Here is a 24244-nt window from a genome sequence, read left to right on the forward strand (position 1 = left end):
CCAGTCAACTGTCACTAGTGCACATGTTCCAGTCAACTGTCACTAGTGCACATGTTCCAGTCAACTGTCACTAGTGCACATGTTCCAGTCAACAGTCACTAGTGCACATGTTCCAGTCAACAGTCACTAGTGCACATGTTCCAGTCAACAGTCACTAGTGCACATGTTCCAGTCAACTGTCACTAGTGCACATGTTCCAGTCAACTGTCACTAGTGCACATGTTCCAGTCAACTGTCACTAGTGCACATGTTCCAGTCAACTGTCACTAGTGCACATGTTCCAGTCAACTGTCACTAGTGCACATGTTCCAGTCAACAGTCACTAGTGCACATGTTCCAGTCAACAGTCACTAGTGCACATGTTCCAGTCAACTGTCACTAGTGCACATGTTCCAGTCAACTGTCACTAGTGCACATGTTCCAGTCAACAGTCACTAGTGCACATGTTCCAGTCAACAGTCACTAGTGCACATGTTCCAGTCAACTGTCACTAGTGCACATGTTCCAGTCAACTGTCACTAGTGCACATGTTCCAGTCAACAGTCACTAGTGCACATGTTCCAGTCAACTGTCACTAGTGCACATGTTCCAGTCAACAGTCACTAGTGCACATGTTCCAGTCAACAGTCACTAGTGCACATGTTCCAGTCAACAGTCACTAGTGTACATGTTCCAGTCAACAGTCACTAGTGCACATGTTCCAGTCAACTGTCACTAGTGCACATGTTCCAGTCAACTGTCACTAGTGCACATGTTCCAGTCAACAGTCACTAGTGCACATGTTCCAGTCAACAGTCACTAGTGCACATGTTCCAGTCAACTGTCACTAGTGCACATGTTCCAGTCAACAGTCACTAGTGCACATGTTCCAGTCAACAGTAACTAGTGCACATGTTCCAGTCAACAGTCACTAGTGCACATGTTCCAGTCAACAGTCACTAGTGCACATGTTCCAGTCAACAGTCACTAGTGCACATGTTCCAGTCAACAGTCACTAGTGCACATGTTCCAGTCAACAGTCACTAGTGCACATGTTCCAGTCAACTGTCACTAGTGCACATGTTCCAGTCAACAGTCACTAGTGCACATGTTCCAGTCAACAGTCACTAGTGCACATGTTCCAGTCAACAGTCACTAGTGCACATGTTCCAGTCAACAGTCACTAGTGCACATGTTCCAGTCAACTGTCACTAGTGCACATGTTCCAGTCAACTGTCACTAGTGCACATGTTCCAGTCAACAGTCACTAGTGCACATGTTCCAGTCAACTGTCACTAGTGCACATGTTCCAGTCAACTGTCACTAGTGCACATGTTCCAGTCAACAGTCACTAGTGCACATGTTCCAGTCAACTGTCACTAGTGCACATGTTCCAGTCAACAGTCACTAGTGCACATGTTCCAGTCAACAGTCACTAGTGCACATGTTCCAGTCAACAGTCACTAGTGCACATGTTCCAGTCAACTGTCTGTAGTGCACATGTTCCAGTCAACTGTCACTAGTGCACATGTTCCAGTCAACAGTCACTAGTGCACATGTTCCAGTCAACTGTCACTAGTGCACATGTTCCAGTCAACAGTCACTAGTGCACATGTTCCAGTCAACAGTCACTAGTGCACATGTTCCAGTCAACTGTCACTAGTGCACATGTTCCAGTCAACAGTCACTAGTGCACATGTTCCAGTCAGTCACTAGTGCGAATCTTCCAGTAAATGCGATGGGCCAGTGAAATTACATGGCCTATGTTTTAGTATTAGTCATCTTAACAGACTTGACGGACACATTTCTCTGATGACGTTATTTAAAATCAACCTGCTTTTTGTCGTCACTTGCTACCGCTGTCCACGGTGCTGAAAAGTCTGAGATGCAGGATGATGATTTGGAAGGTAAATATGTTGTTAACTCAGCCTTATTACAGTAGCCTGCGTGCACACACGTATGCAAATTGGCAGCCTTGCTTAGACATATAACTACTGAATTGTTGGTAGTGTCCAATGTCTGTGCGTTTATGGCAAATCGTTGAAGTGGTGCACAACGCGTTCCAGCCCAAGAAAAATAATGACCCTGACGGTGTAAATGTTCAGACTCTAGTCCTATGACATGAATGATTACGGTGGCCTGTTGTCTTGCCCAGATAACTGGTCCTTTAAGAGCCTCGGCCCCGCCCCCTCTCCTGTATTTTTAGCTGTTGAAGCCACTTCATTTGTTGAACAAGATAAACAGTTGTGTACCGTATGATCTCACTTGATCGTTTTAATTGCCTAAATGACATCGAATCTTTTACTGCCGATATCCTGCTGGTCAGCTGTCCATTCCCTGGGAATGTCGATGGAATAAACATTTGTCTTTCCCGCTATCGGTTGTTGAGGATCCCAATAATCAACGACATGCAACATCCATGACGTCCGTGATGAAAGTCAACCCTGTACCCTGAGTCTCGAGGATGAACCGCAGTGCTTTCGAGTATGAAATGAATGAACCTTAATCAGTTTATTCGCAACACAGGCCGTCCGAGGCAGGAGCTTCCCCTCATCCCTCGCCTCAGGAATCAGGATCCTGTGTTCTCTCGGACTGTGGATAACAAGCAACCTTCAAGACGGACGCGGTGGCGGAGCAGCGAGGGAAGAACAGGGGAAACATGAGAGAGCGGGACTTTATGCCCAATATGGAGAGGGGCAAACCTGCTACTTACACGGGGGACAAAAAGGCAAAGATGGCTGCGAAGACAAACAAAAAGTGGGTGAGATTAGCCACGGTTTTCGCTTATGTTTTGTCTGTGTCTTTAGCAGCCATTATTCTGGCTATTTACTACAGCTTGATATGGAAGCCCACGAGCTCATCCTCTCAGTTAAAGCCGGTGATACCCGAGGAGGGCACAACCACAGCGAACATCTCAACCAATGTCTCCACGAGTACCAACGTCTCAGACACTAACTCAACACAAACAGAGCGTTTATTTATCAATGAGACCAGGCCGGGTGCTGTGCCCCAGAGCAAGGTATTTCACTGGGACAGGAGTAGCAGGAACGCGGCCGTTACCTCCGAGGGCGCTCCATCAGAAAATGCGCACTCTCTGTCGAAGGGACTCTACACGTCTGCTGGAGCAGAAACTGCAGACAGACAAAACGCTAGAGAGAGACCGGCGTCTCAGGCCGAAGTGAATAGACAGAGCCCGCCAACAGGAGCCTATGGGACCATACATGTAGAGGACACGGAGACGGCTGCTGAGCAGGTAGCTCTGAGTAAGACAGCATCATCCACCTCCAGCAAGGCCGCCTCTGCCACAAACCAACACGGTCGCGGAGGAAACTGACCAAGCCACCTTCAGAGACGGAACTAAGACTGTTTGACAAGTCGGATACAACGCGTAGTTATTCTCGGAACTCATTTCAAATACTCACATTGGACATGGCACAGGGTCCATGCACGTTCCTGAACGATTGATTGAGATGACAAACTAAATGACTACGGCTAAAACTGTATGACTTTATCCGCTTGAAAATAATATTTGTTTTCCCAACAACTATGCGTTTCTGTTACAGTATGCCTTAATTACGTCCTTTACTTCAAAACTCCTCTAGCAATTAATGTTCATTAGGCTATATCCATTTTCTATGGAAAACTTAACTGCTATGTTTATTTAGGAGATAGGCCTATACAGAGAATATGCTTATAGTTTGTAAATTACGCATTACTTACTGTAGCTCTTAACAGAGTCTTCTATCATTGCCATTCTGGTTGGGCTATTTAATAAAACAAGAATGCATTTATATTGCATTTCGTTTCACTGTAGGCTATATTTTCCTTGGACGAATACATTTGGATTCGTGCTTTAGAGGAACCTGTGTTATGAAAGACGCTCAGGTATATTATACACTGTAACCATGTAAATGTGTTGTGTAGTAGGTTATGTACATAGGGGAGGTGTATAGGCTACATCTTTTGGCCTTCGTCCAACTAGAATTCGTTGAATAACATACTTTTTATTAAAACGATGGATGACAGGTGCATTAGTATATTTCACGAGGCAAATAAACGTCCATGTAAAATAAGGTTTTGTTTGCATTTTGTTCAGGTTTAGGCTTCCAACACAATCGCATTACCTAGGAGGTTCATTTTCAATATTTCATCGTTTGAGATCAGTAATCTTTGAATTAATAGTCACATTACAATCCAGTTTGTAAATTGTTACTTGATGTCAAATTCTGTTTGAATTGAAGAAGCTTAATAATAGCCTACACTAAATATAATATCTTACACAATCGGATCGCGGTAAAAAAAAGTCGAAAATATAGCAGGACTAGTTGACTGGACCATTGCTGACATTAAATATTTTTTTCCTCAAAATGTATGGCAATTAATCTTCCATTTATTTAGGAACTACCACACATAACCACGCAAAACATCTCTCGGCGATATGTATCTGTACAGTTCTTAATCAGAGCTCTGTGCTTTTCAACAGAAAGCCACAGCTGCTTAACGTGTGTGAGCAAGCATGTTTGTTCCAGTAGCTATAACAGACCCCTCTGTTTATAAGTCTGAAACTGCTCAGAGCACTCTCTCCCTCCCGTATTCTCCATCTCTCTTTCTCTGTCTGTCTCTCTCTCTCTCCCCCTCTCTCTCTTTTTCTCTCTCTTTCTCTCTCTCTCTGAGTCACTTCTGGTGACCTCTGTAAACCAGAAAAATGTATGTTATTTTGTATTACTGTAGCAGGATGTGACGGGGGTGTATTGATTGAGCACACTGTATTGACAATTCACAAAGGAAGCAAAGAGCCTGTTACACAATCCTGGTCTGTGGTGTGTGCAGCCAAACGAGAGGCCTGTGAAAGTTCGTGGATGTCTGTGGAGAGCATCACTTCAAACACTGGAATGTAAACGACAAAAGACAGCCGTGGTGGGTTTGTTACTCTTTGTTCTGCTGTCTAACTGATACCAGATAGAAATGTGACAGACCGGGTCATCACACCAGGTTGTCTGCGCAGTTCAACATCGTCTCAGTCCACTAAGCCGAAGGCTAAGCATTCCCTCCGGTTGTGCTGTTTTCAAAATTCTTAATCTGGTTTCAGAAAAAGTCATATTCAGTGAAACACAACACAGCAACATAAACGTTTCCGTCACTCTATATAGTTGATGAATAGAACAATAAGCCAAGCAAACAAAAATATGATTTTTCCATTTCTGACAAGGACAGCTGTTCAGTTCTACACAGTGCTGAACAGCACTTGCTACATGTCGTTGTTTAAGTGTACAGCAAAGCAAAGCCTGGATGAAGCCACTGCTTTGGTCGTCCAAGTTGGTGTCAAGATATTCCTCTAGTGCCAATCGTTCTGTGGCAACCACAACTATTAGGAAGGCTTGTCAGATTTAGTACAATAACAGTTTTGACTCTCTAAGGCTTGACCTTCCAAATACTTTCACTACCCAACACTCTGGATGTGTGTGAGGCAGCGATATCAAAGCGTTTCAATGTCCTATTGTATACTAATGAATAATTTACATGTGTTGGTTAAACAAGTGAACAATTTGAAGTCAGCTCATAACAGACTTTTAAATTAGTCTGGGATGAATTATGGGCTCATGTATAATTAAGATGGAGGGAAATGCCATTCTATTGTCTCCAGGCTCCGTTAGCTAACAGGAAGTGGCATCACAACACCAAGGTAATCTACACAGCTGTGCGTTCTCTGCTGTTTCTCTCTGCTGACACACCAAGTCAAGACACGATGACATCACTCAGAACTTTATGGCCAACTGCACATTGACAGATGGATTAGCCTAGCCCTCTGGAAGGGAGGGAGGGAGGGAGGGGGGAGAGCATGAGAGACAGAGGGAGAAGGGTGAGAGAGGGATGAAAGACTAGAAAGCTTTCTAAAGTGTGCCATCAGACCAGACCAGCTGCCGAGGTGAGGCTGTTACTCCACACAGGCCGGGAGAGATGACGCACGCGCTCAGTAGAGGCGCAGGCCCACCTGTCTGGGAACAGACAGGCCCAGGCCCTCTTCATCAGCCAGCATGAAGCACAACCCCAGGACCTGTCTGACCACCCGGCCAGGTTCACAACACACCACAACTCTCCTCAGGGGTTTAAAAGTAAATATTTAGCCGAGAAGGCAGAGAATGAAGACGTGTTCACCTTAACCTGTTCTGCAAGTACACTGCATGACACGGCTGTGGTATGATATTCAGTATCTTTAGGAGGTAGCTCTAGTTTGGATTCAACAGTTTCTCACCTTCAAACCTTAAACACTAAATCAAAATAATACCTTGAGAAAAGAGTCAGAGGCCGTGGAGAGACTGAGTAGCAACCAAGTCCTGTGGTGGTAGGTCACATCCCTCTGGGGCCTGAACGACAGAAGGCAGCCCTGGAGAATGCCTGTGGAAAGATAATTAAAAGAGCAACACCCCAGAGACTGCTAACAGTTGGGTTGGGAAGGAACAGTAGCCAGCGCAACAGGCCTCCAAGGGCTCATTTTGAACGATCTGGCTCTCTCATGCAGCCTGATGTACCTAGCTACTTGCCACTGTCTTGTCCTGCTACTCTTCGACCTTTACTTGGGTTCCACAGCAGGTCACATCATGGTGAACCGTGCTAGTTTGCTGTCATTATTTTTTGCGAGAGTACATCAATAGCGGTTTGTTGTTTCGCCCCGTTTGCCCTTGCATGTTTTCCAGCTCGTTCACACACGTGACGGCGGGAGCCACAGGTGCATGAGCACCGACCTTGACCCACCTGAGACTCAGAGAGACAGAGGGAAAAAGAGAGAGGCAGAGAGGGAGACTTACGGGACATCGCCATGGCTACTCTCAGAACATTAGGTCTTGGAAGCCGGGGACCTCTTGGACTAGCTGCTGTCTGACAGACAGGCTGGCCGGCTCGTCTCCCCTACAGTCTGGACTGGACTGTGTGTGGTATGAACGTAGATATGGGAATGTTTGTGATAAGCACAATCCATCACAGCTTGTTCTCATCTCTCCTTTAGTCAAACAAGTAGATATATAAACCCGACAGTGTGAGAATGGACCCTTTCCGATGGTAGTGACATTGCCTGGAATGTATGTTTCAGACCCTAAATGTGGGCAGTTTTAACATACGAGACCATGAGATTTTACTAGAGTACAGAAGTCAAATGCCAGAGAAGACCCCGAAACAGTCTGAAACAGGAGCCTTTATTAGTGCACTGCATCACCATCCTCAACAACAGATCCTGGACATTATTATACCGACAAACATTCCTCTGGAGTTCTGAAGCTGTAAACAGCTCTATAGACATAACGGTCAAACTTGTGTGTGTGCACACAGGAACACGTTTTACATCTTTCCTTTTGTATCGTTCGGTTGTCAGTGTGCATCCACAGGGAGCAGGTAGTGAGAGACACACGGCAGATACCCAACAGAGCATTATTGTCAGTCAAACACTTTGTTTACTTTCAAGTGTGATTAAGCAAAGTTTGGTGATGACGCACTTAGAACACCGTTCAGACAAACCTTGAATAAACAGATGAGCAGGGTACATGAAATGTAACTACGCTTTAAAGATGAAGACACACCTGATTGAAGCCAGGTCAACTCGTTTCCATCAACAAACAACATTCGAGATCAGGATTAGTTCTCCTTCAAATCGAATCCACATTCTCTACTGTCTCTATTTCACAGTCCAGACCGTTTAACAACATTGCATTACGTGTCGAACACTTCATCCAACAGCCAACATTCAGGAAAGATCAGGAAGAAACCTTAACCTTCATACTACCTACCTCGTCCAGTTCAACAATATCATTACTCAGGTTTTGCAATCTTTATGCATTTTTGTGTTTCTAACAGATCATGTCTCCAGTTCCAAACCTGTGGAGATGAACTGCACAGCTTCATGACTGCAACACTACTGAATAAAGATGGAGACAAGGGGAGGAAAGTACTAACAATGTGTTATGGCTCTAAGTCATGGTTAAGTCATGGTTAAGTCATGGTTAAGTATGCTTAAAGTATGATCCAGACCTCTAATGATATTGTCGTCATTTTCATTCTCTACTTACGTCACTATGCATAGAGTTCCTCTAACTTAAGCAATTTCATTTTGTAGTCATACAAGGACACATTAATTAAATCAACAAATGAAGTTAGTGAACACAATTCATGTCATTCAAACCAAATACGTTGTGGTGACCTTTTTATATATTTGAAACAATATTCAAGGCACAACTATGAGACAAATTCCTTTTCTTTTCAAATGGGAATCGTATTAGAAAATGTATACACAGTACGTGCTACAGTGCTACTCCATATGATAATGCACTTGTATTGTGTTTTTTACAGTTAAAATAAAGATGTTCTGAGACTGTAAACTATTTGAATGAACGGGTGAATACTGCATCAATCGATAGCTTACAAGTGCAAACGGAGCCCCTGATCTGACCTAAAGAAACCAACACAGAAGGCAGAGAGGATTATCAGCATATAATGCTAATTACATAAAATCATTTAAAATGACCACTAAGGCAAAGTCAGGCACAGCACTTGGATGTAGTGAACTCAAGGCCAGGTGGGTCCAAGTCAAACTGATTAGCTATCAGGAACTGAACGTTCCTTTACATCAACTTTAATGTTTGTAGAACCTTTAAATAAAACTTCAAATGTAAACAAAGACAGCCGTTTCATGTCTGCAATCAAATGACAACACGCTCCAGTCATGTGGAGCTCATCAATACTCTTACCTCAAAGAATAAAGTGCTTGGAAGCTAAGCTTTTTTTTTTTTTTTCAAGAAAGGAAAATACTTTTAGTCACTTATTACGACCCTATGCTCTAATCATTCTCGTCTAAAACATCAACCATCTTGGATTCTTCCAAACTCAAGTTTGAGTTATCTTTCTCAATTACAAATAAAGAGCAAATGGAAGCAGGTGCTTTATCGGTTAAAAAGCTTATGGGAAGTCCTTCAGGTTATGTGATATTTCAACATATGAAGTCCTTTAGACAATCTTCCCATGCTCTCTGGCCTGAAAAGAAAAACATATATACATATTACAGGTATAAATTGTGAATGTTTGTAAACGCTTAATCCACCACTTCAAGCAGTTCTCTCTGAGAGCTGCAGTATGTTTTCTCTCTGGGAGCAGCAGTATGTGTTCTCTCTGGGAGCTGCAGTATGTGTTCTCTCTTGGCTGAGCGCAGGTGGGTGGGAACACATCATCATACCGCTACAGCAGGCCAGGACATTAACAGGGACGGCTTCACTTGGCTATTTCTAAGCCACTTGAAAAGCTGATGGTCGCTTCAGCAGTGAGATATACTGTACCCTGGTCAGTGAGTTATACTGTACCCTGGTCACAATCTAATACTGTACATATATTACATCTGCAATGCAGAGGAATCCATCCCTTATCTGTCTCTCGTGCCCATGCATCCATCCATCACTCATCCATCCATCACTTACTCATCCATCCATCACTTACTCATCCATGCATCCTCCACCCTCTCATCCTCTCCTTAACTGACCTTATCAGTGCTGGTGGTGTGTGCTGGGTTCATCTGTCCTGACTCCAGGGTCAGAACAGACAGGCTGGAGTCTAGCAGCTCCTCTGTTTAGAAGAACCTGCTGTTAGTCACTGTGAACCCATATACCCTCCCTCTGTCCCACTGTGACACCTCCCATACATCCCCTCCATCTGTCCCACTGTGACACCTCCCATGACCTACCTGACTTCCTGCTGATGCTCTTGGCGTGCTCTACAGGCTGGACAGAGACGTCCTGGACAGAGACGTCCTGGACAGAGACGTCCTGGGCAGAGACGTCCTGGGCAGAGACGTCCTGGGCAGAGACGTCCTGGGCAGAGACGTCCTGGGCAGAGACGTCCTGGGCAGAGACGTCCTGGGCAGAGACGTCCTGGGCAGAGACGTCCTGGGGAGGGCCACAGGCTCTCTCCTCCGTGGGGGAGCTGGGAGCAGGACTGCAGACATCGCCACGGTCCGTCTTGGGAGCCGTAGGAGGTTCAGGGGCTTTTGGCGGCTGTCCTTGCCCGACCAAAGAGCTCTGTGTCTGGGCTTCTCCAGCAGGTTGCTCTGCACTGGCTTCCTGGGTGTCTGTGGGCTCCTCGTACTCATGTCTGGTGTTGCTACGGCAGGCGTCGTTGTGACGGGCCTCTTGGATGAGCTCGTCTGAAAAGCGAACTTTCTTTTCAGGGCTCTTATGAGACGCAGCCTCGGTCTCACCTTCAGGAGGGTTGTCTGGGAGAGAGCTGGGGAGCCCAGCCAGCTGCTCAACACCAACCCCCTCCTCGCTGACCACCTCCAGAAGAGGTGAAGACTCTGTTTTGGGGTCACCCTCTGTGACCCTTGGGGTCTTCGCTATGGGCTGGTCCCCTTCTGGATCTCCCATGGCGTCCAGTTCCTCCAGAAACTCTTCCAAGCTCGTCTCAGAAGCCCGTGAGAGACCCCCGTCCTCATCAGCATCCCATCTGGAAGACATTTATTAAGTCCACAAGAGCCAAAGAATTCCGTACTCTAGCTAACATTTTGATCAGCAACAGAAAAACCCAGTTTGGGGATCTACGACACGGTAAACGGGGTGTGCGTTCAGAACAAGAGAGGATGACTTTGGCCGAAAGACTGAGACGGTGATGGAGTTGAGGAAGTGAGAAAGAGCGTTTGTGGAAGGAGAACAGGAACACATCCTATCATCCCTTAATACCAGCTGACAACAACAGTTGATAACATGGAGGAGTGGAGGATGGGTAGTAAAGGCCCACTGCATGGAAGGACATAAATACTGCATGAGGACAGACAGGATGGAGCTAGCCTCTCCTGGTACATCGGTAAGTGTGACAACCACTTGACAGATGTCTTATGGAACAAACAGAGCTTTTAAGAGGAAGTTTGCCATGTGAGAAGACAAACAAGTTTGACGTGTGCTGCGTTCTATCCCCCAGCGTCCCTGAGGGCCTGCAGCCATCCTGAGGGCCTGCAGCCAGACAGACACTTGACTGAACTGGCAGGACAGCCACGAGGCTTCGTCAGGGCGCCTGCTTTACGTCTCTCTGATGCACGTCTGCTGCCTTGCCGTGGACTCTACTGACCTTCTGGCACGCCCAGTCAGACGATCTTTGCCCTTGGCCTTGCTGCCCACCACGGGCACCTTCTTGCCCCTCTCGTCTCCTTTGCCCCTTGTATGGTGGCCTGTATGGGACACGTTTGAGGAGGAATATCTTTGAACCACATGAACACTAGACAGACATCAGAGTACTTTCTTCACCACTAAGTGCCTGGAGGCTACAGGCGACTGTTGCAATAAACTGTACAATATGGCAGCGATATGGCAGCGAAGGTTGTACTGTACAGCCCCGAGCAGGAAGAACCCTCACCTCCTGAGTCAGCAACTGATTTGGGATAACCTTTCCTTGCACTCTTCCCACCTGGAAACCAAACACAGTATTGTCTTTAATCAACACGTTTTTCTATCTATGGAAGCAAATCAGTGACATTATGTTTTGAATTTTAAAAAGGCATTGAATACTTAATATGGAAATTTAAACACAACCGAATTCATAGCATCAAAATATTTTTCTTAGAAAACCATACCTGAATTTTGAATTCACCTGTCAAATTTATTTTGATGTAAAAAAAAAAATCTGATCAAAAAATTAAAGGTCTGTAAATTCAGATGGCTCAAATTCGAATGATGAAATTCAGATTAAAACATTTTTTACCGAAAAAAAATCTTATAAAAAGACATTCTGGTTGCTCAAATTCTAAAGCAAATATTCAAATCTGAAAAAATTTGAGAAGAAAAAAAACGTTGCTGAAAATAATTCTGATTGCAACATCCGGAATACCGGGGATAGATAAGGCAATTGGATCTGAATTTTTCGGCTCTATTCAAATTTCAGTAGCCTGAATTTAGTTTTATTTGAACTTTTGAAGATTTACATTTTTGTTATTTAATTTTGGAAGATTTAATTTGTTATACAATTTTAAGAAGATTTAATTTTTTGTTATACAATTTTTGGGACCTGAATTATGTTGTTTGAATTTGAGCAAACTTAAATTCAGATGAATTTATTTTTACCAACCAAGAGTCTCACCTTTAGTTTGAGGCCCTCTGTCTCTCTCTCCATGGGATTTATCTGAAAACCTTCAGGCAAAGGTTTAGTTTACAGAAGAAGGACGCCCCAATAAGCTGCTGAGAGAGAACTATAAACAGGCACAGTACAAGTTCTGGGTGACAGTCTGGTGTAGAATGTAAACATGCACATTCTTACCATAGTTAATGAAGAGTCCATGGGGGTTAAAGGTTGGGCACCTATCCTGTAACTGTACCACTAACCTTAGAGTTAACATTCCACTTAGCCTTAACGGTTAGCATTCCACTGGGTTCATTTAGCAGGACTGCCCACATTCGTCAGCCCTGGAAATGTGTCCTGACTGGTATTGTGAGCCAGGGCAGACTACTCCTGCCTGCTGGGTTTCTGACCCATGCCCTCCCTCCTTACTTGAACATCTAGACTCTCAAGTCAAAACGACATTTAGTCCACTATTCAGACTCAAGGGGCCTTTTTAAACCCTTGCCAAAAAAGGCAAGGCATTTCACCCCTGAGTAAATATAGTCTCCCTGGTCCCTGGTCCCTTTTAAGTTTGTCCGCTTGTTCTAAATAGCTTGTTTACTTATGTTGCTACTAGGCCGCTCTGGGCACTGCAGATGCAACTGATAACCACCAAACTACAAAGACCACCAAACTACAAAGGCCACAGTGCTGCTTTCTTGTCTTCCTGGGTAGTGATGTATGAAAAGGTATTTTGGGGTGACACAATCTTAATTCTTTAAATTGTAACACTGTTGATGCATGTAAGCACATGTGATTTTTAGTGACCAGTACAATTGATAGATGTATATTAGTCTGGAACATTGATAACCAGTTGCAATATTATTCAATTTAGTGTGACAGTCTGCTAATGTGATTTGTATCATGGGACTTGATCAGATCTAGTCTTGTGATGGTAGGACATCAGCATCTTGGACATGGGTCCAAATGTAGTCCCTACAACATTCTAATTCTGCATTCAGTTATTAAGAGCAGCCAATCATACTATACAAAGAAGAAAGTACATCTAAGAGATAACATTTTTATTCCTCCAGGCATTTTCCTTTCTGCTACAGTTTTTCACAAACCTTCGTCACAGGATATTTTTGGTTAAAGGAGTTCGTTGGGGTGAGATGCATGGAGGTTAGGTACAAGCTTAAAGAGACAGTTCAGCCCAAAATCAAAAAGAAATTGTAGTATCTATTTATACATCAAACTACACCCTCAAGTGTGCAAACAAATGTGCAGACATGCATTCGGCAAACCAAACAAACAACCATGCGCTGGCTGAAAGGGCCAATACTAGCAGAGCTGGTAGTTAAGCAGTCTGGTGTTGAACAGGAGGGCAGCCAATGGGCTTCAAGCTTACATGTGATCCGTCTTGTCCAGGTCCCAGGCCCGCCTCCATTGGCCCTTGGAGTTTTTGTGGCGAGCGACTCTCTCTCGGTCGATCTGCTCGCGCTCCTTCTTCCAGCGCAGGTACTCCTGCTGCTCCTCTCTGGAGACGCTGAGCTCAGTCTGGCCCGTCAGCTCTCCATCCTGGGGAGACACAGTCACACGTTAGTCACCCAGCGGACGCTTTCATCCGCAGCGCACAGTGCACGTAGACTGTACAGCGGAAGATCAAGAATCAGAAGTGCATATTTCTACAGTATTTCAGTGATCAGAGTTGACTGAACGGTCTGTGTTTACAGTCAGATGTGTTAGTGACGGTGGTCTCCCAGCCCCGGGGCCTCCGTCAGGGGCCCCCCTCAGGGGCCTGGGGCCCCTGGTGAAGCTGTGGAAGGCTGGAGAAGGGCCCACAGCCGGCCCAGAGCAGCAGGATGACTTCCGACGAGTAACAGGAAAACACAGCCTCTCTTAACGGGAGCGGAAATCAATAAGACACTGAATTGATCTTTGCTAAATTTGTTTTGTTTGTTGATAGGGGACAGAAAGGACACAAACGCAGTGACAGAGAGAGAAATAACCAGAAAGGTAGAAGAAGAGAAGGACAAACGGATCTGACAAGTGTTGTTTTGCTCTGAGGTGCGAGCCAATCAGAGGCAGGTAAACATTTGGTTCTCCTACAGGCGGTCTCCAGGATGAGGGAGAGTGTGTTTGTCCCTCTGGTTCTCTCCTGCTAGGGGACGCAGGGGTCACAGGGGACGGCGGATGTCGCATGTTCCAACAGGCAGTCCCCTGCTGTCTCCGTTAGCTAGAGCGCTAATTAACTATTTCAATTTCCTGCCTCTACAGGGTCTCCCTGGGAGGGCGTCAGGGGCCAGGGCGCTGTCTGATTCTAGCTTTCAATTAGGGCCTGGTCTCCCTCAGGGAGGAGGGCAGCAGAGGGATCAGAAGGACTGCGACTCCTTCACAGCTTGTAACACTAGCAGGCCATGACGATGGCCAAGAAGACCTGTACAAACGTGTACAGTTGAGGATGTGGAGATACAAAACAATATTGAATACCCCCCCCCCCCACACACACACACACACACTCCAGCTCTCCTGCAGTTGGGCGCGGGCCGGTTAGCACAGCCTTGGACCTGCAATCACCTCCTTATGCAACCGCATCCAGCTTCCACAGAGGAGAAACAAAGGCGTTGCGTAACCTGCTGGCAGCGTTCTCCAGGGGGGGGCTGATAACCAGAGGAGGCAGCAGAGGAGGCAGCAGAGGAGGCAGCAGAGGAGGCAGAAGAGGAGGCAGCAGAGGAGGCAGCACAGGAGGCAGCAGAGGAGGCAGCAGAGGAGGCAGCAGAGGAGGCAGCAGAGGAGGCAGCAGAGGAGGCAGAAGAGGAGGCAGCAGAGGAGGCAGCAGAGGAGGCAGCACAGGAGGCAGCAGAGGAGGCAGCAGAGGAGGCAGCACAGGAGGCAGCAGAGGAGGCAGCAGCGGAGGCAGCAGCGGAGGCAGCAGAGGAGACAGCAGAGGAGGCAGGTGCACCTGTCCAGCACACCACAGACCAGGAGGCCCTCACGGACACTGTCTGACCGCTGGGTGGTGTGTGTGTGTGTGTGTGTGGGTGTGTGTAGAGCGCCATGCTGGATCATCCCCTCAGAGCCAGTGCACTATTCCCACTGTAAGAGGCATCAACATACCTGCTTCATGTCTTACCTGGTAGTACAGCTCACACTCCAACACACTATAACGCTCCTCTGTCTGCCTCATCTCATCCTGAGACAGAGAGAGAGAGAGAGAGGTATTGAGAATGAAAGGGAATGAGAGGAAGAGAGAGGTAGGGAGGATGAGACGGAGGGAGAGAGAGGAGGGGGAGAGAAAGAGAGATGACAGTTACATTATCATTATGCTTCCCTTGTCTTTCAGCTGTTTATCAATCAATGATGTACTATTACTCCTGAAGGTCCCAAGCTGCCATTGTTATGGCTGCCATAAAACTGACAACAATGTATCCTGTGTAAACCTGACAGAACTACACTGCCCCCTGGTGGACAAACTGTACAACGGGAGGGATTTTGTGTGTGAAGAAATATTCAAGTCAGTTCGACATTATGCATTCACCCGTGTGAATGTGTCTGGGTGATTCATGCTGCCATTAGCAGACGTCTCCAGGACAGAGGGAGGGTGAGGACTGCTGGAATGAGTCTGGCTGTCGCAGGAGGAGAGATTTAAGACATCCACAGACTTTATTTGTTCCTCTCTCCCAGAGCAGACAAAACACAGCCCCCTCCCCCTCTCCTCTCTCCACTCACCTTTCTGACACATTGCAGCTCTGTCCACTTGGCAGCATTATAAGCCACATTCACAACCACATTTGTAGAAAGAAAAACGTGTGAATGTTAATGAGATTAAATCATTATTTTCATGATGATGGGAAAACAAGGAGGAAACATGATGCAAAGAAAAGGTCGGCTCCCTGTTCCCCTCCCCCGTGTCTCTCTCCTTGTCTGGTCCTCCCCCTCCCCCTCCCCCTCCCCCTCCCCCTCTCTCCTTGCCTGGTCCTCTCTCTCCCCAGAGCAGACACACCAGACAGACCCTCCCTGATCCCTCCCCGCAGTCAGACAGCTCCAGAGCAGGGCAGCCCACTCCTAGTCCCCTCCTTCATCCCCAGACCCTGGCCAGGGCCCCATCCTTCAGTGAGCCCACTAGGCCGTACCCTGGGCATGACAGGCCCACGTGTCCAAGCTGCAGTCAGAAGCTTCGGTTCCAGCTTGGGTTTGACTACGAACGCACATTTAATGCTGAAGAGTAAGGCACTATCTGATTTAGGGATTTGCTTTACACAGTTTCTGAATAGAATCATGGAAACAGGACTGTCCTTGAGGTGACACTATGACATCGTCATGGCTAAACTTACTAAAACCCCAACACTGACTGAGTTCCTGGGATGGACCCAAATATAGGCTGGAAACAGTGTTCATGATGTCACTGCTACCATATGACATCAGTGGGCTAGGGACTATGGGTGGCTAGCCTAGCACATATGCAGACTCCAAGATTGTTACACAGACCCTGCTATGCACGCACGCACACACACACACACACACAGACAACTCTGTAACTCTATTTACCCAAACCCCGCCCCCCTCCTTCCACAGGGCCAGAGGATCAGCTGTTCATGGTGTGCGTCAGCAAGTTGATTGGAGAGCGTGTGTGTGTGTGTCCACGAGTGTGATTGTGTGTGAGTATGTCCACTGGGGTGTGTGTGTGTGTGTGTCCATTGGTGTGTGAGTGGGGCAGTCTGAAGCAGCTGTTCGGAGGCTCTGCAGACCAGGGATCTGGTCACAGAGCAGCTGGAGATGTTAGCGTGTGTGTGGCCTGCATTCATGCAGGCGTGTGTATGACTATGTTTCACCTGCAGTTTAAGCACATCTTTAACACAACATAGCACAGATAGTAAATCAATCCATCAGTTTGTATCTATCTGATGCAGACCAGGATCCCAGTGTGCTTTACAGGAGCTGTTCCAGACACTCCTCCCCTCCAGTCTAGACAGACCCCAGCCACACCCCCTGCCAACCCAAACACTCTCCCCCTTCCCAGCCCCCCCCTCCCCTTCAGGCTTTGTGCTCCATCACAGGAGGAGGGGGGAGGGGAGGGGACAGTCCTCCAGAGACAGCTCTCCCAAGTCGGGTACCCACATGGCAAGGTGTGTGTGTGTCCGGGGGGGGGGGGGGGGGGGGGGGGGGGGGGGGGCTCACCTGTGCTCCTGTCTCCCCCCCATAGGGAGGCCTGGCTCTACCCTCCAAGGCTGCCCGCGGGGGCCTGTCCTCCAGGGGGTGGTTGTGGGGCCCGGGCCCCCTCCTGGTCATCCTCTCACTCACCACCCGCTTCACCCCCTGAGGGCAAAAGACACTCACATCAACGTGCCTCACAGCTACACCACGACACCAGAGATGGGAGGAACTAAGTACAAATACTTTTTCTGGTATCAGTACTTACTACAATATTTACTTTATTTATATTTCTTTTTAATTACTTTCACTCCTGAAATTGTTTACACAAATATCAACACAAATGTTTAAAAAAAGAAATATGCCCAAAAATGGTTGAAATAATCTTAAAAAAACATATTTTTGAAAAAAGGTTACAAACAATTTAGAAAAAGTTGAAAAAATATTTCACAAAAAGATCACACACATGGTCTGCACACACATACTGCAAAGTTCATCCAGATATAAGGTACAAGTGGTCCACAAATGCAGGCTGACCACTGTGAGGGGGCCCTCTACCTTGGAGTGGTTCCCTGCCATTGTGACCAGCAGCTGCCTGGTCCTGGCTCGCCCAGCACCCAGGGGACAGCCCTCCCTGGCATCCCCACACAGCCCTGCCCCTGGCCGGGTCACCACCACACGGGGCTCCTAGAACACAGGCCCAGCCCGGGTCAACAGGACAGCCTGACAGGAGCCTAGCTGGCTAGCTCGCTAGCATGCTAGTGTCACAGCACTGGAACACACACAGCCAGCTAGCTAGTTAAAGCACTAGAACACACCAAGCTAGCTAGCTAGCTAGCTAGCTAGCTATACAGCACTAGAACACATCAGCTACCCAGCTAGCTACAGGACTAGTACACACACACACACAGCCAGCTAGCTTGCAACAGCATTGGAACACACACAGCTAGCCAGCTAGCCACAAGCTACACATCTCTCACAGTGGTGGAATTGTTAATGGTGATGGTCAGGTCGTCCGCTTTGCCCTTCCGGTTCTGCAGGGCCTTCCCTTCCTCCTCCGCCTTCTTCTTGTCCTCCTCCACTTCCTGTAAGGGACAGCGAGGACGACACCTCCGATGAACAACAGCTGATGGCGATGACCTTAGCGTGGAGGAGTCAGTGTTGTGGTGCTGGAGGTTGAAAGCTCTGCCCACCTGGTACCTCCTCATGAGGGCCTGGTTCTTCTGGCGCAGGGCCTGGATCTTCTTGTCCAGCTCCATGTCTCTCTGCTCCCTCTTGGGCTGCATGTCACTGGGGCTCTGGGTGGAAGGGGACAGTGCTGTCGTCATGAGGACCGCAGAGACTGAGCCAGACTAGACTCACAAACTAATAAAAGCATAGATGTGAACTTGTGTGATCTGGAACTAAACAACGCCCCAAACATTTATGAAATAGTGGTTGAATTGTGGACACTGTCTTTTGGCCTTTCTCACACACACACACACACACACACACGCACACACACACACACACACACAGATGGACAGTCCATTATAGGGGTCAGTTACCCAGCAGGAATCTTAAGTGCAGAGAGACTATCTTAAACATCCTAACACCGTCAGCTGAAGTCTTCCTCACACGACCAGAGGTCCCCTCCTAATCCCAGCATGGCTTCAGACCGCTACAGGGACAATGTGCAGTGGGACAAGCCACACTGCTATCCTGTCACTGATCCTGAGGAACAACTGAATCCATGGACACAAGGAACCCATCTGATGCTGTCAGCGGGAAGGATCGATGGAGATCTGGTAACAGTGACGTAGCATGTTCAGGCCCAACACAGCCAAGGTAGTAGTAACTTGAAGCCCTGTTACAGGAATCGAAAGCAGCTACATGGCTCTTATGGAGACTAAGTCATACTTTCTGACATGCTTTTTCTGAGCTCATCACCTGGGCAGAGGGTTCTGGGATGTGTAGTTTCTGGGATGTGTTGTTTCTTTGAACAGCTTGAGAGAGGACTGAAGAGCACATGACTGACAGAGCAATAGTAGCAGAAGTATTGATCGGTATTCCACTCACATGTATTTAGTTCTTTATACCAGCATTGTTGAGAAGGCTTCAAATATGCCCACATAGAACTGCACCTAAACCCCTCCTACACCCTCAAAGACCCTTTACTGAGTCTGATCCCTTACTGTTCCCTGAGGGGGAAATGTGACATTGCAGGAGGCAAGAAGAGGTCATACGAAACAAGAATAAAAAGCAGATTACAGTAACAGATACTAAATATGCCCGAGGTGACCCTTTGCAGCAGCCAAGGGCAGAGAGCAGCTTCTACACCTCGGCCTTTAGCTCAGCCGACCAGCGACTGCGGAAGGAGAGTCAAGCAGCTCAGCAGCCAGCTCACAGCAGCTCGTTATCCCCTGTGCTCAGAAGATGCTTACCCCAACAGGATCACTGTCATGTGTCATGTTGCTAACTGATCAGATTAGGCCGGTAAAGTTGCCCAAACCCCATCATCTAAAACAGCCTTTCCCAACCCTGGTCCTCAAGACCAACTGCCCTGCATGTTTTGCACTGCACACACCTGATTCAAATGAATGGGTCATTATCAAGCTCAGCAGAAGCCTGGTAACAACCCATTTATTTGAATCAGGTGTGTTGGAAGAGGGGAAACATCTCAAACATGCAGGGCAAACACAATTAAGCTTTGAGCTAAGTGGAGCCTTCAGAATGCACAGAATGGGTGTTGCCCCATGGGCCAGTGCTGGGGTTGTGCTGAGCTTCTGCTGCTATGAAAGACGACCCGACTGCCAGCACACAGCCTCTGGAAGGCACGTTGAAATAAACATGCCCCAAGCTAGTGATGTAGCACAGAAAAACACCACTTCCTGTTCAGGAGAACTGACCCAGCCATGCCCCCCCCCCCCCCCTGCCAGCTGCAATAGTCTGGAACACACAGAAAGCCCTTCTCCCTGCTATGAAGCCGGAACAAACTACCAGTACCTGAGTAACCTTGAGACTGAACAATACAAACACTAAAACAAGGGCCCAGGACAAGGGCTGTTTAATATTTAACCTACTAGAATAAAACATGTTTTTATTTAATTAAGACTGAAAGGCCCGTCAGCCTTGAAAAGAAGCTACCCTGACGTGGAGGTCAACATTCTGCATGTGGCAATAGCTACCCCTTCTGCCTGCCTATCTGCCTGCCTGCCTGCCTATCTGCCTGTCTATCTGCCTGTCTATCTGCCTGTCTATCTGCCAGGTAACCGCCGTCGCCACAGTGATGACAAAAGAGAATCCTCGCAGCTCCATGGGACATTCCGTGCAGCGCGGAACAATGAGTCACAGCACTCAGGCCAGGATGCCATTCTTCTTCTGGGGTTTTCCACCTCCGCCGCATCGCCATTGCTGCCCACACAGACTAGCTGCCGGTGTCATAGCACGGCCAGCGGGGGGGGGGGGGGGGGAGCGGACTCACTTCAACTCAGATGCATCCACTTTCCTCTCTTATTTTTAAGGATATGTCAGTATTGTACTACACCATTTGATACCTGACACCAATTAGAAATGTGTAAGCTTTTTACAGTTCCAAACCAAACATCAAAACATTCAGGTAAATCTTTCTACCATTCATCAAAAACACAGCAGCACACAGTGCAGGAACCAGCAGAGCAAAGACTGCTCAACTCAACTGTGTTTCTGACGCCTGTTGGAAGTGAGCTTACAGCTCCTGGTCGTCAGGGTTTCCAAACACAACAGGCCCTGACGACACCCAGGGAACAGGAGCATGGGAGAGACTGGCTGCCGGACGGGGCCAGCCCCTCTCTGCAGGGAGACCAGAGCAGTCAGCCCCTCTCTGCAGGGAGACCAGAGCAGTCAGCCCCTCTCTGCAGGGAGACCAGAGCAGTCAGCCCCTCTCTGCAGGGAGACCAGAGCAGTCAGCCCCTCTCTGCAGGGAGACCAGAGCAGTCAGCCCCTCTCTGCAGAGAGACCAGAGCAGTCAGCCCCTCGCTGCAGGGAGACCAGAGCAGTCAGCCCCTCGCTGCAGAGAGACCAGAGCAGTCAGCCCCTCGCTGCAGAGAGACCCGAGCAGTCAGCCCCTCTCTGCAGAGAGACCAGAGCAGTCAGCTCCTCGCTGCAGAGAGACCAGAGCAGTCAGCCCCTCACTGCAGAGAGACCAGAGCAGTCAGCCCCTCGCTGCAGAGAGACCAGAGCAGTCAGCTCCTCGCTGCAGAGAGACCAGAGCAGTCAGGTCCTCAGAGAGACAACCACACTGCAGAGAGAGGAAGTGGTCATGGAGGACAGGAAGCCTCCGGAATACGAGGGTGCACCTTCCAGTCCTGCTCGTTAGTGAAGGAAGCGGATCCTGAGCAACTGTGTTTCATAAACACAAACACACACTGACACACACACACACACAGAAGCATCGCACGGTGCCCATGGCGAGGCTGGAGGCCCGCTGGGCCGAGGCTGGCTGGGCTCCCTCCCTGGACACCTACCGGAGGCTGGGGACAGCCTGGGCAGTGGCCACTCACTCCACTAACTAAGACACTGCGTTGGTAACAGCTTCAACCTCGGCTACATACTAGAACAGGGTATGAAGCCTGCACGGGGGGGGGGGGGGGACAGAGAAAGACAGAGCGAGAGAAAGATATTCCAATAGCTAAGCGAGAAATGGAGAGAGCGCGTGGGAGAGAGAGAGAGATAGAGAGAGAGAGAGAGAGAGAGAGAGAGAGAGAGAGAGAGTGAGAGTGAGAGACAGAGACGGAGAGGAGGCACTTACGGCTCTCTCCATGTCAGCGGTAGAAGCTGGGCTCAGTCCAAATGCGAGGCGGCCGGGGCAGCAGAGGCAGCAGGCTGGGCTCCACGATCATGCCTTGATTACAATGAGCTAAGTTGGGCTGAACGCCAACACGTCTAACAAACGCTCTGAGCCCCCCCGCCCCCCCTTTAACAGATTTCACAGCACCCACCCTCCAGTTCGCTCACTCTCGATCTCTCTCACTTCGTCCCTCCCACTCTCTCGGACACATACTGTCTCTCCGTCCCTCCTCACTCTCTCTCCCTCTCTCCCTCCCTCTCTCTCTCTCTCTCTCTCTCTCTCTCTCTCTCTCTCTCCCTCCCTCTCACTCTCTCGCTCTCTCTCTCTGGGGCACTTGCCCTCAGATAAAATTACCCTTCACACCCCCCTCCCTGTTCCTCTGCTTCGAACACGCTGGTTAAATGCTGCCCCCTCCCCACAAACACTCACTCCACTCTGGATTTAAAGGGAAACAGGAGAATGTCCACAGACAGCTCTGCCTTCATACGGTAAACAAACAGACCCTAAGACACTCACGAATCAAACCCAGCCCGTTTGTGTTTTGCCTCAAAGCACACAAACATGTTTCCCCAAAATGAGGTTCCTGTCTCCTTCCCGCAGTCCTCCTGCCCTCTCAGTAGCAGCTGGTTTGCCTGACAGACTGCCCTGCCTGAATGTGAACATCCAGTGTACTATTAGGGGGCTCCCATTGGAGGGAGAGAGAGAGGGAGAGAGAGGTTAAGTTTAGGGAGGGGGTAGGGCTGTCTGCAGGATTTCCCACGATTCCTCATGCACGGTGTCTAGCCTAGGAATAAATGATATGCACCAGGCAGACAAATGCCAGACTGCTGAAGGAGGTAGCAGGGAAGTCAAGTTGCTCTCAGTGGTTGGACTGGTGTTCCCAGAGTGTTTGAGAAACAGACGGCATCTTTGATTCAGAGTATTAGGTTACCAGTCACAGCCTACTGCTTTAGCTTGAACAGTGAGTGCCACAAAGAATACGTTTCTTAAGGATTACCGTGTTAACAAACTAGATATTGCCTTTCACGTGATACTTTAGGGGTATACCCAGAAAATACAGGAATTTGACAAATACATTATTTTAAACAACTGCTTGCTGATGGCAATGTAACATGTAAGGACCGTTAGCAACAACAAAAAATCACCTACACAAAATCCAAATGATTGTTTTTCACTGTATTAAACTGTTATTATCAGTTATGGCTCTGATACAGATCAAATAAAAATGTGCTGGAATCAAAATAGTGCTGTTATTTTTGTAATCAAAATTGAAGTCAGTGAACAAAACCGTTTCACATACAGGCCTATTATTGGGCTTCATGGGTTCAGTAAAAGTGTTAATTCATAAAAAAATAACAAAATAGGACTACACTTCTACTGAAAGTATAGTCGGCATATCCAATCGATATTGTCTTGCCGTTAGTTTGCAAGCCAGGGTACAATAGTTTGAGACAACTTCTATGGACTACCGTTAGGTATTTTTGATTCAACATTTTGGTTGGAATCTATTTGACTAGCAAACCTTGCACCTTCCTAGCCTACATTGCAGCACTGCAGGATTGTCGGACACTTCACCAATAGGTGAGGCCTGTAATTTATAGGCCGTAGCTATGGTTTATGATTTTAGAATCTTCAAAATACCCCCCAAAATAAAGACGTGACACATGTCATCCAAATTAGGAAAACACTGCAAACCAACTAGCACAGGTGGATGCATGTGTTGGTAAATTATCAAGCTAGCTAGCTAGACGTTTAGAATGTGGCTACTCTAATGTGCCCTGAAGTTAAAACACACCCATACAAAAATGTACAAGGCATGGACATTCAAATTAATAATATCTCATTGTCATGATTAACTATGAAGTCATATCCCACAACTACTTATTACTTACCACCACATTGAAAAAAGTTGTATTCCTGAAAGACATGTTAATTAACGGTAGTGACATGATGCACACATTTGGCGCATGTTCTGATTGTCCACGAGGTGGAGTGCTTTATCCTTAATCAAAAAAAAATAAAAGAGGTAGCTATATATACTCTTCAGCAGTGGTTCCCAAACCTGGTCCTCGGGACCCCCTTGTCCTGCATGTTTTAGAATGTTTCCCTGTTCCAACACACCTGATTCAAATGAATGGGTCGTTAGTTATGTCTAGTTATGCAGAACCCTGTTAACAACCATTCATTGAATCAGGTGTTGGAGCAGGGAAATATCTCAAACATGCAAGACAGGTGGTACTTGAGGACCAG

The 24244-nt window shown here is 47.5% G+C and overlaps 1 protein-coding gene across 1 annotated transcript; it reads right to left on the reverse strand.

The window, feature by feature from the left end:
- Positions 1 to 7142: 7142 nt before the first annotated feature.
- LOC124488550 (ribonuclease 3) lies at positions 7143 to 24073 on the reverse strand. The gene is made up of 14 exons (XM_047051224.1): positions 23887 to 24073; positions 18381 to 18485; positions 18168 to 18272; positions 17746 to 17874; positions 17215 to 17352; positions 15170 to 15229; positions 14627 to 14998; positions 13445 to 13614; positions 12079 to 12128; positions 11359 to 11409; positions 11074 to 11173; positions 9698 to 10455; positions 9497 to 9579; positions 7143 to 8997 (listed from the first exon to the last, which is right to left on the reverse strand). Exons 1-14 carry the CDS (start codon positions 23941 to 23943, stop codon positions 8971 to 8973), a joined length of 2205 nt encoding a protein of 734 aa, XP_046907180.1. The 5' UTR covers positions 23944 to 24073; the 3' UTR covers positions 7143 to 8970.
- Positions 24074 to 24244: the final 171 nt, after the last annotated feature.

Source organism: Hypomesus transpacificus, chromosome 3 (genome assembly GCF_021917145.1).
Source record: "Hypomesus transpacificus isolate Combined female chromosome 3, fHypTra1, whole genome shotgun sequence".
NCBI classification, from domain to species: domain Eukaryota; kingdom Metazoa; phylum Chordata; class Actinopteri; order Osmeriformes; family Osmeridae; genus Hypomesus; species Hypomesus transpacificus.

Bases quoted from the DNA above. Each gene is read 5' to 3' on its own strand.
- LOC124488550 (XM_047051224.1), bottom strand. From the start codon at position 23,943: ATGTCACTACCGTTAATTAACATGTCTTTCAGGAATACAACTTTTTTC. The intron at 17,353-17,745 runs GTAGAGGGCCCC...TTTTGCCCTCAG, and splicing joins TGGCAGGGAACCACTCCAAG to GGGGTGAAGCGGGTGGTGAG. The intron at 13,615-14,626 runs GTTGCATAAGGA...GTGTCTCCCCAG, and splicing joins CTCTGTGGAAGCTGGATGCG to GATGGAGAGCTGACGGGCCA.